This window comes from Podarcis erhardii, assembly GCF_964252035.2.
Source record: "Podarcis erhardii genome assembly, chromosome: 1".
In the NCBI taxonomy this organism is placed as follows: domain Eukaryota; kingdom Metazoa; phylum Chordata; class Lepidosauria; order Squamata; family Lacertidae; genus Podarcis; species Podarcis erhardii.
In genome coordinates, this window is record NC_138497.1 from 106320510 (window position 1) to 106340492 (window position 19983).

General features: G+C 42.1%; 1 protein-coding gene across 2 annotated transcripts in view; it reads left to right on the forward strand.

Moving 5' to 3' along the window:
* The window catches only part of GALNT13 (polypeptide N-acetylgalactosaminyltransferase 13), a 157969-nt gene that overhangs the window by 114900 nt on the left and 23086 nt on the right, over positions 1-19983 (forward strand). For both annotated transcript variants that reach the window (XM_081872160.1, XM_081872161.1), the window contains exons 9-10: positions 12576-12715; positions 19739-19837. In XM_081872160.1, the coding sequence (XP_081728286.1) occupies positions 12576-12715; positions 19739-19837 (239 nt within the window). The remainder of the gene's footprint in view (positions 1-12575; positions 12716-19738; positions 19838-19983) is intronic.

The following is a 19983-nucleotide window of genomic DNA, read 5'->3' on the forward strand; positions in this document are numbered from 1 at the left end:
GAGGAAGCTGAAACACTGCAGTCTTCTGAAGTCTAAAAGTCTATTATTCGCCTTCGCAGAATGGATTGGAGATAAGAGATAAGAACGCATTAATACAAATAAAAAGCTACCACTTTCTTTTCAGGGAGAAAAGGGAGGGTTAGATTATTTTCTGTTTGAGACTGCTTTTTTCTCGGGAAGCAACATTTCATTTCAAGTTTTTTGGGGGACAGAAAACATAGAGTTGTGAGAGTGGCAGGGGGATAAATTGTATTTTCTGCTTGTGCGGAAAGGAGGGAGGGGCTTCTGCTGTCACTGAGAGCCTTCAGTTTGTTCCTGTGAGGTGCTGCTGTTGGTGCACTGGCTTGTTGATTTGGGACAATTGGTCATAAAAGAGAGACTGATTTCAGAGTAAACATGTTTGGGATCAGATTGTATATCTTTGATTGTTTTCACAAATGGTGTTTAAAGTGTTTTGTAATGCAAATGTGAATGCCACGTTACATTTAATGCCTATTCAAATTGCTCTCCTACACTTTCTGTTTCATGTTAACAACAGACATATATTTCAGTAAATAGGGTAAGAGAATCTCAGCTTATCCCTAATTTCAGTTAATTTTGAGGAACTGTGCTGCAGCTGATTTTCAACTCCTTTCTGCAACTGTGTTTTTCAAAACGTATGAAAGATCTGTGTGTTGATTTGGCCCTTCATAAACTTCATATGCTGTGTAAACCACAAAATGGCACACACACATAGCCTTGTAGTAGTTGCCTGAGATATAGAAAAGGCCATTTTGGGTTCAGTCTAAGCCCAGCACGCATGCAGCATTTGCGCTTAACAGCACCCTGTTTTTGTTGTTGCCCCCCACCCCACAGTTTACTTATTTTATTTATTTATTGCTCTTATATACCAATATTTTCTCCCTATAGCTCAATGTCATTTACATGGTTCTCCCTGTCCTCCTTTAATCCCACAACAACACTGTGAGGTAGGTTAGGCTGTGAGTGAGTGAGTGAGTGAGTGAGTGAGGCTGGGCTAAGGTCACCCAATGAGCTCCATGGCTCAGTGGGGATTCAGAATCCAGTCTCCTGGGTCCTAGTCCAACACTCTAACCACTACAAGGGATGGGAGTTCTGTGTGCACTTCCCACATCTCAAACTCCCATTAGCTCAAACTCTCATTAGCCAGAACTAGCACAGACAGTGGTCAAGGATGATGGGCGGTCAAGGATGAAGTACTACAACACCTGGAGAGCCACGGGTTTTCCCATACCTGCCTTAAGCAGTTGGGGCCCAGGTTATCGGAAGGACTGCAAGAACAGCTGCTCTCTGGCTTGCCGTCAGGATCTATTAGACTGAGAGGCACCAGAGAAAAGAGCTTTTCAACCTTTCATTCCATTTTTATGGAGGCTGGTATTTTAGCTGCTGATTTTTTTTATGGGTTTAGCATTGACTGGCTCTAATTGTATTTTAAATACTGTATAGTTCCCTGTTGTCTTAATTTTGTAAGCTGCGTTGGAAGGATTTTGCCCTCAAAAGGCATACAGTGATACCTCGGGTTAAGAACTTAATTCGTTCTGGAGGTCCGTTCTTAACCTGAAACTGTGCTTAACCTGAGGTACCACTTTAGCTAATGGGGCCTCCTGCTGCCACCGCACCACCTCTGTGCGATTTCTGTTCTCATCCTGAAGCAAAGTTCTTAACCCGAGTTAATATTTCTGGGTTAGCGGAGTCTGTAACCTGAAGCATCTGTAACCTGAAGCGTCTGTAACCCGAGGTACCACTGTACACACATTTGAGTTACAAGTAAATAGGAAAAGCCTGTGTTCTGTAATGGTTGTACACACAATCGAATCCTCACTCAGCCATGAAATGCGCCTGGTTGCTGTCTCTGGCCTAACCTATCTCACATGAGTGTTGTGTTAAAGGTATTCCACCTAAGTATCAAAATCCAGTGAAATGTTTGCTTTCTTTCTCCCCCACCATTTTGTTTTATCCGGTTTTTGTTTTATATTCAAATACCTCATTAGATACATGTGTGTTGTTGGTTTGTGTGTGTGTTTGCATGCTCCATTTCTATGAATTGGATTATTTTTTTCACAGCATGATTTACTTCCTCCTTCTTGCATTCTCCCCCTCTGGCTACTAAATGTAAATTTTGTCTTTACTAACCTGAAATGTTCCCCAAGCCAGGGATTTGCAGTAAGTTTGAATATTGTGCTTGGGAATGAGGGGAGTTTAAAACAGGTTTTCTTCAAGCAATTGCTTTCAAATCATGTCTCAAACGCGCTTGTCTTTAGGCTTCATGAAAATTATCTCTCAAAGGCCACCCATGTCATCTACTATAAGCTGCACTGAATACTTCCTTCTGTTTCTTGCTTGAGCAACTTATATATTGCTAACTGCATTTGCCTCGGAATTTCCCCCGCATGTTTTTAATTCCTTTCACCTTATGAAGTAGTGAAATCAGTGGGGTGCATTTGAAGGCTTTTGAAGTTTTTTTTTTTCTCTTGCAGCCTTACTCCTGAGAGTAAGCTCCCTTTGAAGTAAATGGTAAAAGTGAAATCAGAACCTACTTTCTGCATTAATATATTTGTATCCACACATAACTTAAAAGTACTTACGATAATCAGGACTTCTTGTAATAGTGAATGAACTGAACAGCACAAGGAAGGCCAGTCTAAATTTAGCTTTGGTTAGTTCCTGAAGCCATGACATGACAATGTGACCAGGCACAGTGACACAGAGTCAAGATAGTACTAAACACTTAAGAAAAAGAATACGCTGGCCTAGAATCAGTACTTAATCTAGGTGCGATGAACACTTTGTACTTGAACTGTATTAGCTTTGCTATTCTGTTTCCTACTCTGCGAAAAAAGTGCATTGAACAAAGACTTTGATCACGCTTTACTGTAATAGAGTTTCAGAGGGAATGGAAAGTGAAAATAGAAATCCACTTTTACTTCTTAGTCAACACCCTGCTCAGTATATCATTGTGTTGATGTAATACTGTGCATACGACCCCAGGTTTCTCCTACGGTTGACATCACATGGTTTGCCTGGGAGAGCTAAACCACAATCCTAGATTCAGTTGCCATGCTGAGCCAAACTATGGCTTTGCGAAGCAGCAGGATGACTGAGAAGGAGCGAAGCAGCCACCATCTCCTCTCTAGAAGCTCACTTGCTCACATGTTCATGCTAAGCCATGACACCCAGATCAGCCCGTTCTCACCTTTTTTGTCTGTCTCATGAGAATGGAGAGCCAATATCTGGGTTCCTAATTGCACTATTGTATGAGACCCATATGCTGACTGCATAGTTCTTGTAGGAGAAAAGTTTTTAAAAGTTGGATCTCACAGGTAGAATTGTAATAGTATAGTCTTCGATATGCATGTTCTTGCCCCCACCATTACACAAGCAAACCAGACCAGAAAGCAGAGGAGCTACAGCATTTACTGAATATTAAAATACAATAGTCTATTAAACATTAAAAGCTTCCCTAAACAGGGCTGCCTTCAGATGCCTTCTAAAAGTGTGGTAGTTGTTTTTCTCTTTGAAATCTGGTGGGAGGGCATTCCACAGGGCGGGTGCCAATACCGAGAAGGCCCTCTGCCTAGTTCCCTGTAACTTGGCTTCTTGCAGGGAGGGAACCGCTAGAAGGCCCTTGGCGGTGGACCTCAGTGTCCTGGCAGAACGATGGGGGTGGAGACGCTCCTTCAGGTATACTGGGCCGAGGGTATGGATATGGACCCAAATTTTACCCTTGTATGAGCAGAAGACACTTTTGCTCACACAAAGTGGGGTTCTGAATTCTCTTTCCACAAGTGCAGTGGGCCTTTCCCTCTCTCCTACTGCTTCTTTCGCTCCCTGAAAGCCACTCCTGATCAAGTCAGAAATACCTTTTCAGAGGTCTGTAGCAGAAAGGAATAGAGAAACACCTGTTGCACAAGTAAAACTTGTGGAGTTTTTGAATCTGAACCATTGTTTAACTAGTATCTTTTGAGATTTTCTTCTGTGTTTTTTCCACTCAGTGATGGGGCCTCCTCCACCTGATTTTTTTCTTCTCAGATAACAAAATGATTTATAGGTCCACTGCAGGGGAAAGCAAGAATGGGGGATATGTTTGTGTGCCTATGTAAGCAAGAATTTTGCACAAACAAATCTTAGAAACATATTTCTTGAACTTAATTCTGGAAGAGCTGAGCTGTAGCCCTTTCTCGCTGTTAAAAGCAAAGCTATTAACATCTTCTGATATAGATGGGTAGACTTTTCAATTTGCGGGTAGGATCACACTGAGAATGTAGTTAATTGGAGATTAGCGGGTCACAGGATGAAAATACGCAGCATGAAGCAGAAACAGAATGTCGTTCTTCCAAACTGCAGGGTGTTTGAATTAAAAGCCTTTATTTCCTGCCTCAGATGTGTGTGTGTGCGCGCGGGTGTGTGTGTGTTTACACTCCAGGATACCATGTCACGATACCTTGAGATCATACAAAAACCTGCAATCATTTTAATGTGTTTGATCCCTGCTGTTCAGTTTTAATACTGATATCTATGTGAATGGTTTTGCTCCTCCCAAGAAGATTGGCAGGGTTAAAGATAATTATGTCAAAATCACATATGACAAATATGTCTGGTATTCAGACCAAGGAGTTTCAACCACTTACCCATAGCACTTCCATCTTATCAGGATTCAGCCTTAGTTTTTTGCCCCCATCCCAGCACTGCCTCCAAACACCTGTCCATCACCTTCCCAACCTCTCCTGATTTTAATGGAGTGGAGAGAGAAAGAGCTGCCATGTCTTCAGCATACTGACGACATTGTGCACCAAATCCCCAGATGGTTTATATCGGGTGCACAACCTGCAGTCCTCCAGATGTTGTTGGACTACACCTCCCATCATCCCTGATCACTGGCTATGCTGGCTGGAGCTGATGGGAGTTGTAGTCCAGAAACAACTGGAGGGCTGCAGGTTGTGCACCCCTGGTTTACATAGATGTTAAATAATGCAGGAGGCAGAATGGGCAGCCCAGAAGCCATGGCCCCAGAAGCCATGGGGTTCCTTCAAATCTGTTGCACAGCCCCAATTGTGGACAGCAGTTGTGCTGCAGGTAGGAATGGGGGAGAAATTAGATTCAGTTTGCATGTAAAGGTGTGCTTACTAAATCAGCACTTTCCAAAACAATACAAGAACTGAAACAAAACCATTTTTTGAAATTTGCACTTCTTCAAATTTTGCAGTCCTGCTCTCTACCCAGGTAATGTGTACAGAAGTATATATGTGGGTTAACTTGCACATATTAATGAAATTAACATACAAAAATGTCTTATATTACTTTGCAAAAATGTGCATATTAGAATAAATTTGCACTAAAATGTTGGTAATATTTTCTGGGATTTTTTTTTTTTTAAGAAACGCTAACGGATGTGGAAATGTGGATAACTGAAGTTAAGATTGGAAAAAACACACGAGAAACTGAAACCAACAGATTTACCCATCCTTGTTGCAGGCCTAGCTGTGTGCTAAAAAATGGCACTTTGTCACAGTTGCTTGGATTAACTGCAGAAAATGACAAAACACAGTATTTTACATTATGAGGAAAAGTTCAGACTGTCAAAAATTGAGAGGGATGTTATTGCCCTGTTTTTACTTCTTTCTAAAGGCTTTTATAATTTACAAATCAAAATGATTATATATGGTGTTGGAAGTGACAAACGTAGAGGTTATTATAATGGGTTTCTTGGGGAGAGGCTTACGAAATTTATTATAACATACAGTACAAGTTGTGAGGTTCCAGGGGGTTACCCAGAGTTCCTTTGGGAATGCGGCACAGCACAGACGGTGGTGTCTCTATGATATATGGTCTATTTACACATGTATACAACCCAAACCCAGGACGGAATAGTTCAAAGCATTAACACTCCAAAAGGTTCATGCTTCTCCCATAGCTGTAGCCTGGGATCTGAAAAGACCTCAAGCATCACTCTGACCCTCCTTCCAGCTTGCCTCTTAGAGGCCGAAACCCTTTCCCCAAGAATACGCCACAGCAAATTTAAATCCTAAAAACTCCAAACTCTTTTTGTCTCTGCCCACTTGGGCTCCACCCATTTGCGTCTGGCACAGAGTCCCCACTTTCTTAATGGCTCATTGCCTTGCCTTTGTTAGATTAATGACTCATACTTCACAGCCATTATCAGGCTGGCCTGGCTATTCCAGCAATTGAATCCCTACTGGATCTGGAAATTCAGGGGTTTTAATTAAATTCTAACCCTTTACTGGTTCCAGGAATTTAGGGGAGTCTTTCCTCACATAAACAGGGGGGGAACACAATACATCAGTCAACACATGATAATTAACCATATGCCTCAGATGTGTGCTTACCCTGTACGAGAAACCAGGCTTTTAGCATTACAGCTTCTGTTCCCTGAGATCAATTACCGGTATCCACCACAATCAGGCATCTGCTGTCATGATATTTAGGCACCTACTGAATACCTTGTTGTTGTTGTTGTTGTTGTTGTTGTTGTTGTTGTTGTTAAAGAAGGCTTTCCCTGAGGTGTAGCACAATCATTTATGGAAGATCAATTTTATATTTGATTAGATGGTTTTTGTTGTTTTTAGAGTTTGCATGGATGGGTTTTTTTATTGTTTTAGCATTTGCTGAATTGATTTTACTGCTTGTCTTTTGTCAGAGCTTGTCTTTTGGCATTTTATCCTGTTTTTACTGTGTACACAACTTTGATGGTTTTATGCCATGAAGTGGTCTATATAGAAGAAGAAGAAAAAGAAGAAGAAGAAGAAGAAGAAGAAGAAGAAGAAGAAGAAGAAGAAGATCATCATAAAGTTAGGCAGCAGGAATGACTCCCATGCTGCATGTGAAAGCAGCAGTTTTGTAAATGAGGTGCCCACCTTGTGGAACACCTTCCTGTCAGATGTCATAAAGATAACCAGTTATATGACCTTCTGTGGAAAGATTTTCTGTTTTATTGACCTGTTCGAAACAGCACCATTGGTATGGATAAAATTTTGTCTGTGTGAATGTACTAGCTTACTCCTTCCCTAAACAAAGACCCAGGAAACAGCGAGAAAGCACTGTGACAATGGATTGAGGGATAAGTCCTCATTTCTGTCCTGACAACAGAACAGGTTTGTAACTGGAGATAGAGCAACAGCAACTGCTCAAAGTCAGCCATAGTGATCGACACTGCTGTACTTTATCAGAGTTCTGAGAAGCAAGCAAACTTTCTGCATTAACCACTTGGTGAGCTGGTGGATTCCTAGTTGTTCTCTCTTAATCCCTGGACCTGTGTTAATTATCCTACTTTACACTTTCCTATCATATATTTTCTCATCCAATAAATCAACCCACCTGAGTGGGTCATCGGTTTCTGTCAGGGAACTGCCATCAGCTCAGAGGTGAGAGGGGCAAAGCCAGATGGATTACAGAGAGCCCCCAAAGATCGTGGGAAGCAGCTCCTCCTCAGCGGAGGAGAGTAACCACGCCTCCAGTGGAGAGGAGCTTCAGGGCTCAGAGGAGGCAAGGCGGTGCCAGGACACCTTGCCTGGGCAAAGCGGGGAGGAGAGAGGTCCTCTGTTACCCACGCCCTCCTTGCGCAGTAAGCTTCCGCGCTGAGAGGGGTCAAGAAACTACTCCGCTGGGGAAGGTTTAAGGACTGCCCACTCACAGATTCTGCCAGTGAATGAGCCAGCCATGGGAGAGCGGTGCTCTGGACAGATAGTTTATTTTGGCATCAAAAGCAAGGCTTCACAGCCAAGCAGGGAGGCATTTGCCTGCTTGCTCTCGAGCAACCCCTTGGAACCCTAACAGTTTTTATAAAGAGCTTTTGCATAGTAATTCTGCTTTCCAGGGCCACTTTTCACTTGACATTTTGTGGCAGAGATGGGAGACTACAGACTCGGGGACAAAATGTGGCCCTCCATATGTCTCAGTCTGACCCTCAAGACTCTTCCTAGGCCACACCTACTTCCTAGTTACAACCCTCATTGGTCCTCCTTTGCACCCACCTTGAGTGGTTTTGCCTGGCTGGAACATGTCTGTGAACTCTGCTTCTCGCTTGTCTGGATGGAGGGTAGAGAGGGATGCCTTAGTGTTTATAGAAGCAAGCTTATCCTGTAATTGTAACATTAGCATTCTTTGCCCTGCCTGTGTCTGCTTCTGACTCCAACCACCACTGGCTCGTAGCTTTCAGAAGGCTGCCTATGAGGAAATGTGACCTTTGAACTGACAAATGTGCTGCACCCTCTCCCATAAGATATTAAGGAGGAGTGGACATGGTACTAAATACCCAGATTTAGGGACTCTAGAACCTGGATATAGAGTTCCAGAGCTGCAGAATAAGTTCTGAGTCACACTGTAATTAGGTACTGTTCAGACTTCAAAATGTATTTGGTCATATGAACCTGAGGAGTTCCAACATGATTGAATTAACATTCTACAGCAAGGCCATCACTCATCTTATTAGTGCCTGAACCTTTCTACCCTCACCTCTCTGTCTATTTCCAAATCGTGTCAGTTTCAGATTGTCCCTTAATAATATTAATTCAGTGGCGTAGCGTGGGGGGTGCAGGGGGGGCCAGCCGCACCGGGCGCAACATTGGGTTGGGCGCGCTCGCACTCGCAGCTCTCTGCCCCTACCTGGCTCACTCACTCTCTCTCACTGCAGTGCTGGCTGTGTGAATCCGATCCGAGCTGCCGGGTCGCCGCCCACTGTGGAGGGGGAGGGTGCCAGTCATGCGTTGCGGTGCGGAGCGGAGAGAGCGCGAGGGAGGGACTATCTGGGGGAGGGACAGTGCAGCGGCCGCCCAGCGCAGCGCTGAGCGCGGGAGAGAACCACACCCGACCAGCCCAGGCAGCAGCAAGAAGAAGCTGGCAGCGGCGGCAGGTTAGGGGTTAGGGGCGCAAATTACTTGCCTTGCCCCGGGTTAGGGGGCGCAAATTACTTGCCTTGCCCCGGGTTAGGGGGTGCAAATTACTTGCCTTGCCCCGGGTGCTGACAACCCACGCTACGCCGCTGTATTAATTCTTTCCCATTGCCTCATAAATCTTAAATTAACGCCCCCCCCCCGCAAAGATTCATATTTGAACATATTTTTCCACAATATATGCCAGTAGGTTCCATTCCAGAATCCCGCACACGTTGGCAGAGTGTGTGTTAGCCTGCTGTACCCCTGCTCCACCCCTTTTCATGACATCTTTAGGATGTTCTGGGGCTACTTCCTTGTTCGGCGCTGTGTGCATGTGTGCAACCGTGCATCATTCAGACACACCTAAATCAGGATTTGCTTGTTTGTTGTTGTTGAGCTTTCACTGAGGTGTTGTTTTGCTGGCATAGCAAAGGCAAACAGCAGCAGCATTGGAGAGCTCAGAGCTGATAGCATAAAGTCTTCAGAGTAGCTTTGGATGTTATGATTAAGCAGCCACACTGGATAAGCAACTGATATTTGTGCATATGGTTTGGAGTGTGTTCCTAGTGCAATGTGTCTGCTCTGTGCTTAGATGGATGAGCCCTATCTGTTTGGACGCCCACACATTTCCATAGTGAAGTTAGGCTACTTCTCTTTTTGCACAAATCGGCTCCACCTCTTTGTAGGGATGCATTGCAGGCAAGCCATCAAGCCTCCCCCCTCAGTGTGGGGGGTGGAACTGTGTCCCGCCTTATGCTGGGGAGGCCCGGCAATGCCAGTTAGCCAAGCGGCCAATCAGGTGGCTTGGGGGCGTGGCCAGGGCCGATTTAAACCACAGCGTGACGCTGGGTTGCCCCTTTTCAGCCTCACGCCATGGATCTCCCACCTTCCTGCCCTTTCTCAGGTTGCGCCTTTCGCCTTTCTATGAACTTCGGTTGGTCACTGTTGAGGGGCCTGGTAGAACTTTTGCCACTTGGCAAATTGGCACTGGCCACTTGGTTTTTGCTGACTTCATAGCAATCAGCACAACTTTGTAAGGTTTGGTGGTTAGGCATTGGAATAGCAATGTGTGGGGGAAGGGAGGTGCGGCCCTCACCTGCCCAAGGGTATTCCGTTAAAGGAATCCAGGGGTGTGGATCTCATCCAAAGCCCGGGGAGGGGCTAGGGCCATGCCACGACCCCAGCGGGAAGCGAGGGGATGCTCAAGTCGATCCACATTGGCGGGGCTCTCCCTACTGGTGATTTACCCTTACCAGGCTCCCTGCAAGGTGGGCAGGAGTCAGATATAGTCTGTTGATGCCAATGCCTAAGCCAATACTGCTCACATTCTGTAACCAATAAAGTTGAGGCCTAAATTTTGCCCGTTAACATTAACCTAAAATTCTGTGTCCTTGTGTCTTTATTCTCATGGGGGTGGCTTGGGGCTTTGACACGCAATATTCAGGAAGCATGAAAAGCAGGTGTATGGGTCAGGTGCGCATCCACTGTTGCCTATTGATTGCACTGTCTGACACTATCCAAAGCGTCATTATTAATAGCATTTACAAGGCTAAATATTTGAATCTATATTTCTGTGTATCTGAAGAAGTGTGCATACACACGAAAGCTCATACCTAGAACTAACTCAGTTGGTCTTTAAGGTGCTACTGGAAGGAATTTTTTTATTTTGTTTTGACCATGGCAGACAAACACGGCTACCTATCTGTATTTGAATCTAAAATCTGTAAATGTTTGTGTATACGATGACAATATTTTTTTCTTTCAAAGAGCAATATTGAAATTTAGACAAAATCATCTGCACAGCTTAGCATAATGATTTCACTGAACCTGTGTTCACATGAGTAAGATGTGGACATTTTTGTGTGTGAGTCTCTCTCTGTGTGGGTTTTGCATTCCTCGCTGGGAGCAGATTTATTCTATTTGAAAATTCATCGAAAGATTTATATATTGTTGAGTCTTGGCTTTTTGTGGGAAAACAGTTCCACCTGCTGGATGCTGTGTGTAAAAGTCAGCATTTCATCAAACATATTTAAGCTACCAGTTAATTTCTCTTTTAACTAGCACCGAGAAAAAACAACAACCCTATTTAGTCTTAGCTTTGCCGCTGCTGCTGTTATTATTTAAACAAAAACAAAAAACCCTATACTTTCAGTTTGCTTTTTGGTCTCCCCTCAAAATTCGTCTGTGCCTTGTGATCATTTAACTCAGGCTTTCCAAGTAGTGACACTAGAAATCTGAAACGCTGTTCCTATTGAAACCAGAAAGGCAACTGTCGGCTGCTGAAAACAGTTCTGCCCACCATTATTATTATTATTTTTTTTTGCAAAAAAAGCAAGTATTTCCCAAACTTTCCTCCCTGTGAACCACTTAGAAATTGCAGCAGGTCTCAACTGACCACATAATGATATTTCTGCCTGCTGTAGCAATTGTAATGTGCTGTGATAGACGCCATGTGGTTTTTTAAATTGTGCACTGCAGATGCACAAATAAATTATATATGCCCTTTTTCTGAAAATAAAGGGGAATAAGTTACATTAACTATTCCTTGCACTTTGATACCACTGAAAAGTACATTGCGAGATCGTTTTTATCAAATGCTGCTTTTTTTATATGACAGGCCTCCTCCTAATACATGGTTTAAACCAGTGCTCACAAGATAAGAAAAGGCCTGTGAAAAGCTGCCATCTATTCTTTGATTATATATAGGGAACAGTTATAGCAGGCTTAATGAATGTGATGGCAATTACCTGGAGGCTGCCCAAATCACCCATTCATGGCCAGTATGCCACAAGGTCAACTCTAAAGGGCTCCTAGCCATACTCATGCTTCTACACTGTAGTGTGGCTAGCATCTAGCATCGGTGGTATGTAGCATGTTGCACAGGTCAAGAGCCCTTGAAATTGTACAGCTGTTGTTAAGGTGATAACAGACTTCATGCATCTGCAGCTATCTTTCAGTGATGCATGCTCCTTGCATCTTTGTTTATTTACCTAACAGTATGAAACTAGCAACCACATGCATATATACTTTTCCAATTTGCATCACAATTTTTTCTCTCCCTTTAGCTCAGCTAGTCTACAATTGTATCTGCCATACTTTCGTTTTTCATCAGGGTTCACAAACTGTCAGAAGACTGATCTGGTGAAACGTACATAAATGTAAAAAGAACTGATTCATTTATGCTAACAACACCTGATGGTATAAAGGCTACAATAATTGCCTGTCTATACTGGTACCATCACTTCTGTAACACTTTTCCAGATAAGAAATTAAACAGTACTGGCAACTGCAGTGCAAATGTGCATGTAGGCAAAGTTTTTTCTAAAGTCTTTTTTAAGATAGCAGGCTAGTTAGTAATCTCTTCTCCATTTCATGACACTTTAGTGTTGCAACAGATACAGGGAATTGTTTCCCCCACAACAAATGGGGAATTCAATCTATAATATAATATATTCATTCTATAAATAAAACATTTGTTTATGAAGCGCCTGCCTGAAAGTTATGCACGTACAATAACAAAAATAGGGAAACGGAGGTAGGTAAATTGGGAATATCATTAGTGTACTGTAAGCTTTTTAAAAAATGTAATTAACTACTCATTGTCATTGGGGATGGTTTAAATGAATATGAATATTAATTACTATTTTTCCTCTGATTTTTTTTTTACAGGCGTTGTCAAAGTGGATTATGGAGACGTATCAGTCAGAAAAGCATTGAGAGAGAACTTAAAATGCAAACCGTTTTCATGGTACCTAGAAAATGTCTATCCAGACTCCCAGATTCCCCGACGATATTACTCCCTTGGAGAGGTATGAATTATTTATTTTGCATAAGGATGGTTTTTGGTTGTTGTTGGTTTTTTTAAAAAAAAAGTTCATCTGAAATGAGCCCAAGGCTTTTTAATTGTTCCCTGTGTAGCCCTTGACACTTTAAATGTTATACATTTAGGTAACTTTTAAGTAACATTTTCTGAAAATATGTTAACATTTTGTTTTTCATGTGATGACGGAGAAGGTTGAGCGTGTGAGCTCTAACTCCACTATCAATATTGCTCTTCACAAGTTGGAGGAGTAACTTCTGAAGCTGTGTGTAGGTGCTTTGTGTAATTTGGAGGCCTGGGAAATCAAGGATTTAATGTGTGAAAGGGGGCTCCACACATTGAAAATGTTCTTCAGTGTAGAATTTATCCTTGGATGGTGTGGAGTCCACGGCAGAGCTAGTGTGCTTATCCTAACTCTCTCTCTCTCATTGCATGAGAGGATTAGAGCTAAATCTCCCAGTTCATCCTAGAGTGTTTCATGCCTGAGGCCTCTCTACTGTCCTTCCTCCTGCCAAGCATAAAGTTTGAGAAAGGAGAACTTGAGGAGAAATTGCAGGTGACTTGAAGGATTGTATCCCCCCCCCCCAAAAAAATCTTCACTTTCTTGATTCTTCACAATACAAAAACCTAAACAAAGATGGTTGCCCAGTATCACGATTTGCATTGCATATGTGCCGTAACTAAAAAAAGAAAGAAAGGAGGGCTTTTATTTCTACTTTAGACAAATCAATTGCTTAGTCGCATCTCCAAAGATCTGTTTGCGTTGTGAGTCATGGGAAATCATTTCCATGTTCACTGACATGAGATCTCCTCCTGAATCTGGCTAAAACTTTTGAAATCTGCTTCCAAGTGTCCCGTCCCACCCCACCCCACCCCGGCACCAGAATTTAGAGATTTGGTGCAGTCCAAATTGTCAGATAATTTGCTATTGTAATATTTCCTTGTCTTTCATCTCGTTTAATTCTTAAATGCTGTACATTTTTTTGTTTGAAACATCTGGCAGTGATGTATTGAAAAAGTGGAGTAGGAGGGGTTAAATTTGCTTTACAAATGACATTCATCTCCACTTTTAGAATTATAAATTACAATGCCAGATCAGGTTTCACTCCAAGGCTTGTCAGTCGAAACCAGGTTTAGAGAAAGAAACCTAATAATAATTCTAGGACATTTTTTAAACGGCACACTTAATAGGCGTGAAATAATGAGAGTTTTGCCACGTAACTGACAGTTCAGGGAAACTAAGGTAAGTGAAGTTACGAAACAATCATTAAAAACACATTATTTTCACCAATAAGTGCTAGGTTTCTATGGAAACAAGAGGAGAATTTCAAGCAGCAGCTGTGAAATAAATATTGCTTGTCAGTTTCAGCTTCTAGCTGTCCACTGAGCTTATGAGGACACCCCACCCCCTAGATTCCTGCAGATAGAGCTATGAGGTTTGTTGCAGGGATGGGAAACCAGGCGTTTTTGGATTCCAGCCAGCTCTAGCAACAGCAGGAGATTCCAGCAACACTTGGAGGTCCACAGGTTTCCCAACCCAGCTGTACAGGGAATAGCAATAGTAACTGTTAGCACAAAACTTTCATCGACACAAGCAAGTCTTGTACATTCTTCAACAGCAGGATTTTTTTAAAAAAAAGAAAGTGGAGAGAAACAAGTTTGAGGAAAAAGCCAAGTCTAAACTTAAAATACAGCAGCAATAGAGGATACAATGGTACTTCGGATTACAAACGCTTTGGGTTACAAACGCTTCAGGTTATAGACTCCGCTAACCCGGAAGTAGTACCTCGGGTTAAGAACTTTACCTCAGGATGAGAACAGAAATTGTGTGGTGGTGGTGCAGCAGCAGCAGGAGGCCCCATTAGCTAAAGTGGTACCTCAGGTTAAGAACAGTTTCAGGTTAAGAACAGACCTCTGGAACAAATTAAGTTCGTAACCAGAAGTGCCACTGTATAACAGTTATGCAGAAATATGCCGTATGCTAAGCATGTCTGGTTTTTTAGGTACACTGGTGGTGCTGTGGGTTAAACCACTGAGCCACTTGGGTTTGCCGATCAGGAGGTCGGCGGTTCGAATCCCTGCAACAGGGTGAGCTCCCGTTGCTCAGTCCCTGCTCCTGCCAACCTAGCAGTTCGAAAGCACATCAAAGTGCAAGTAGATAAATAGGTACCGCTCTGGTGGGGAGGTAAATGTCATTTCCGTGCGCTGCTCTGGTTCGCCAGAAGCGGCTTAGTCATGTTGGCCACATGACCCGGAAGCTGTACGCCGGCTTCCTCAGCCAATAAAGCGAGATGAGCGCCGCAACCCCAGAGTCAGTCACGACTGGACCTAATGGTCAGGGGTCCCTTTACCTTTACCTTTAAGCATGTCTGTTTAGAAGTTAGCCTAAGCAAGTGTGTTTAGGGTTGCAGCCTTCATTGATTTAGTCTGTTTGTCATGCAAAACAAACAAACAAACAAACTCACTGCACCAAAGGCCTCCAGGAACAGAGAAGCACGTCTGCTCACCCGCTGGGGATTATATTCCCATGGCTTCCTTGCAAGGCAGAGAACAGGAGTGAAGAAAATCATGACATTTCTTATTTCGCAAAGCTTAAAATTAGTGGGCACACAATGTATAATGTCTGTTATTACAAACTAGAGACTTCAGTTGTTCACATCAGCATTTATTTATTTTTCCCTTTCCTTTTTATTTGCTTACTTTTCTTTACTTGCTACTTATGAAAAAAAAAAAGAAATTTTAAGCTTTATTACGACTTTCTGTCATAATGAGGACTGAGCATCCTTGGTAGGCAGGGAATGCTGATTGGTTGTTTGAGATAGAAGTAAAACCATGGGAGAAGGAATGGGATGAGCAGCAGGTTTGTTTGTTGTTGCTTTTTTTGTTCTTTTGCCTAGCTTATGTATCTGTGTGTTTGTTTATCAAAAGCTACTGAGGGGGTCTAGCAGAACAGTAAGTGATTCACTTCCCCTGATGTAAATCACCCACCAAATTGAGCAAGGCTATTTCCACCTAAAATCAGATTTAAATAGATCTAGATCAGGGGTAGATCTAGATCAGGGGTAGCCAATGCGTTGCCTTCTAGATCTTGTTGGACTCCAGCTCCATTAATCCCCAAGAAGCCTAGTTAATTGTCAAACCATGGGAGTTGTAGTCTAAAAACTTATGGGGGAAACCACATTGGCTACCTCTGACCTAGATAATTCCTGTCATCCAGGGAAAAAACCTGAAACTACCCTGACTTTGAGCACCTTGAGGAATATTAGAGACTGGCTAGATTCCCCCCCCCCCCAACACAATGAGACTAAGGGAACTTTCACTACTACCTCTTTCAGACTTGCTAGGGCTACAACTACCTGCAAGAAGGCATCTACCAGTCCCACTGCTCACTCGGCCAGTCTTTCCCTGGCACCTCTTATTAGCAAGGAAGTGCAAGGTCTTAGTCTCAACTTTCCAAGAAATATGTCCACGTTCTTAGGCTCCACAAGTTGAAACATTTCCAATATAGCTGCATAAGCAGCTGCCAAAGGTACATCTGCTAACACTGCTCAAATTACAGCATCCAAGTTGGAATGGATACAGTCAACTTTATCCACAAATTATCTAGCAAATTAGTCTTGGCAGGCCACTGGGTAGTCCTCCTCTCCATTCTGAAGGCCAAGATGTTTAAGCCCTCTGACTACTCTGAACTGCTCAGCTGACTGACTTTTGAGCAGTTGTAATGGAAAGTAACATTTCTATATCATCATTTGGAGTAGGCTCTAAACTGAGTTATAGGTTGTGTCCCATTGGATTAATTGCAAGTCTTCTCCCACCAATGGTCTTAATTGTGAACCATGCTGTTTCACTGCTGTCAGTTTCTCAAACAACTAAGGAGCTAAATTCACTCCACGATCAGGTAAAAGGATGTTCACAGGAGCAATCTTGAAAACTGCCTGGACCATTTCCCCATTTCTGAGGTCATATGGGGCTCAGCAGGATTACTAGCCTGAGTGACAGGGAAATCTCAATAGTCATGGGCAATGTTTTGGCTCTATTAGTCTTCTGAGATGGACTGTCTTCATGGTATTCTCACTCCACAAAAGTCTAGGGTACTGGGAAGCCTAAAGCTGACCAGGTAAGCAAGCCTTAGGAAAAGACCCCACTGGAAACAGCTGTTTTAGGTAGATGATGGTGGGCTCTTTCTCCAGGCTGCTAATCTCTCCCCAAATATTTTGTCATAAAATAGTGAACAAGTGTTCAGGTTCTCTAGGTCTCTTCATCATGCTTTATATGAAGCAAAGTCAGAGGCAGGGAGTGAGAAGTAAAAAAATAGCTGTCTTGATGCTGAAGCCACAAAATCTATGTTTAAGACAGACTTAAGATTGATAATTATTAGAGTATTACTTTGTTTATCTAATGTATTTTTTTCTCTCCACCATAAAATATTTGCTAAGCAAAACCTAATATAAGATTAGTCTCATTCTCTCTCCTGGCAGTTTCCTTCTGATAAAAGCTGCTTGAAATGCTAACTATAGCTAACAGGCATAACAATAAAGACTAATATAGCACAGTCTTAGGCCACCCTCTGTCAAATGCTGCTTCATCAACACATTTTTTGCTATTTTGGGGGATGCTGGTCCAGCGATCTTAGATTATAAAAACAAAATTATCCTATAAGTAGAATGCAACTTGGCATAAATTAGGGCAGTAATATTGTGCGTCTTTATCATAGTCGTTTTCCTGTCCAACAAATCGTAAGCTGGCTTTGCTTTTTCATATCCGCTTCCAATTTCCCTTTATCAAATTATAAAAAATATTCTTTTTATCTCCACCTATTTTACTCTGGAACTAAAAATCTGGCTGTATTTAGTGTCTAATTATTTTTCCTCTGGAATCCAATAATTCAGATGTCCCCTGGTTTACTTCATAATCATACCAAATGATTCCAGCTAAGAAAAAGAAATAATCAACTCCTGACAGGATTTAAGTGAATAGGAATGGATTAGAAAAAAGTGAGGGCTTACATTGTCTAGATAAAATCAGTTTTAAATTCTGTCATTCAATCCTTCTGAATTCCAATTAGATTTCCCCCCTATTATTGTTGAAGGTTCAATAGCTTTGCAAATAATAAGGGGAAAGGGGGTCATTACTTTCGGTATCCTCTGTAGAATCAACATGGAAATACTGCTGGAGGAGCCTTTTGGACCATGTATGTGTGGTGGCACAGCTTCTAAAGAAACAGCCAGAAGAGAAAGCAGCTAATAGGAGCCTTGCATGTGTATCTCTTTATTCTTCCACATCCTGGTGCACTCTCTTCAAAAGATCCTATGTCACACCTCCAAACACTCCATGGATAATACAAGACAAAGTCTAGCTAGTTATGTCTTTTGAACCCAGCTTGTGGTTTATTTATCTCCAAAAAAGCAAACACGGAGTGGTTACAATGGTTTGTTTTTGACTTTCTGCTCCTGCTTTGTTTGAGGAAAATAAACCATGAGCCCAGGTTCCAAGCATGGCAAGGGAGGAGCTCCTTAGCAGTGTGCACCTACCCTTTTTCTTGTTCCCATTAAGCCATAGTTTGAGTATACCACTGTCTGATATATGAACTGGGCTACTGGCATCTCCTGAGGATCTCAGAATTGGGAGGTGGCAATCATTATGTACATCAACTGGGTGAAAAGAGATTTCCATGTGGCAACGTTCCTTAATGTTTAATAGATTCATTAATTAGATTCAAAACTAATTAATCAATTCATAACATTTTAATTAACTTAAAAGGTGTTCCTGATTGATTGATTAATTAATTAAGAGTGCTTTCATCTCACTCTTCATTATATGATTGCAGGGCAGGATGCAGTGGAATTAAAACACATTTAAAAAAGCATACCAAAAGAGCAGATAAAACACAGCAAATTATTAAAAACTGCCAATTTCTACCGATATAGAACCCATAGCCTCTTTATTTGCAGTAGCACCCAACACTAATATTTAGCAAAGGCCTAGGCAAACAGAAATAACATAGGCTGTGGCACCAGTTGTGCTTTCCTAGGAAGGACATTCTGTCACTGGGGGGCCACTGTGCAGAAAACACAGTCCTGGGTCACACATCATTGGATCACTGACTTTTAATGCTGAAAAACATTTTTTTTAAAGTACTTACAAATACTGTAGCTAGATGGCAACATCTTCAGAGCATTCTCTCATCTTCAGAGAGGAGAGGGGATGCCTTTTCTAAGACAGTATCTGTTATAATAAACTCATGCCTTATCTAAAAACAAGGTGTCATTTTTTCTTTCTTTCATAATATTCTCCCCACTTGAGGGAACGCGGGTGGTGCTGTGGTCTAAACCACTGAGCCACTTGGGCTTGCCAATCGGAAGGTCAGTGGTTCGAATCCCCGTTGCTCTGTCCCAGCTCCTGCCAACCTAGCAGTTTGAAAGCACACCAGTGTAAGTAGATAAATAGGTACTGCTGCAGCGGGAAGGTAAATGGTGTTTCTGTGCACTCTGGTTTCCATCACAGTGTTCTGTTGCACCAGAAGCGGTTTAGTCACGCTGGCCACATGACCCAGAAAGCTGTCTGTGGACAAACACCAGCTCCCTCAGCCTAAAAACTAGATGAGTGCCGCACCTCATAGTCACCTTTGACTGGACTTAACCACCCAGAGTCCTTTACCTTTTACCTTTTTTACCCCACTTGGAAATTTATGCAGCTACAATTTAATGAATTTAACAAATTAGTTGTTTAATCGACTAACATCCACACTGTTAATTGTCTAGGACTATGGTCCTAATCTATAAGGAGTTTACTTACTAAAGAATAAATCACATTGAGCTCAGAGGTACTTACCTTCAAGTAAATATTTTTTAGTATTGTGCTGTCAGGTTTCTATAATCTGATGCTGTTCCTAATCTTAAATAATTTTCTTCTTTTTTTCAGTGACCTGTGGATTATTATTTATTTAATTATTTTAAGCAATCTTTCAACAATTTTTACCCTTCGGTTTTCTTGTTTGTGTTATTACCCCTAGATCAGAAATGTTGAGACGAACCAGTGCTTAGATAACATGGGACGCAAGGAAAATGAAAAAGTTGGCATATTCAACTGCCATGGTATGGGAGGAAACCAGGTAAAAATGAAGCTCACTTTATCGTCAAAACAATTTTGGGAAAGAAATTTTTTTTTAAGACTGAGTACATTGTAACAATTGTGAAATCAAGCCAGTGTTTATTACACACATTACTCTTTCCACACTTTCCAGTCTGGATGGCTTTA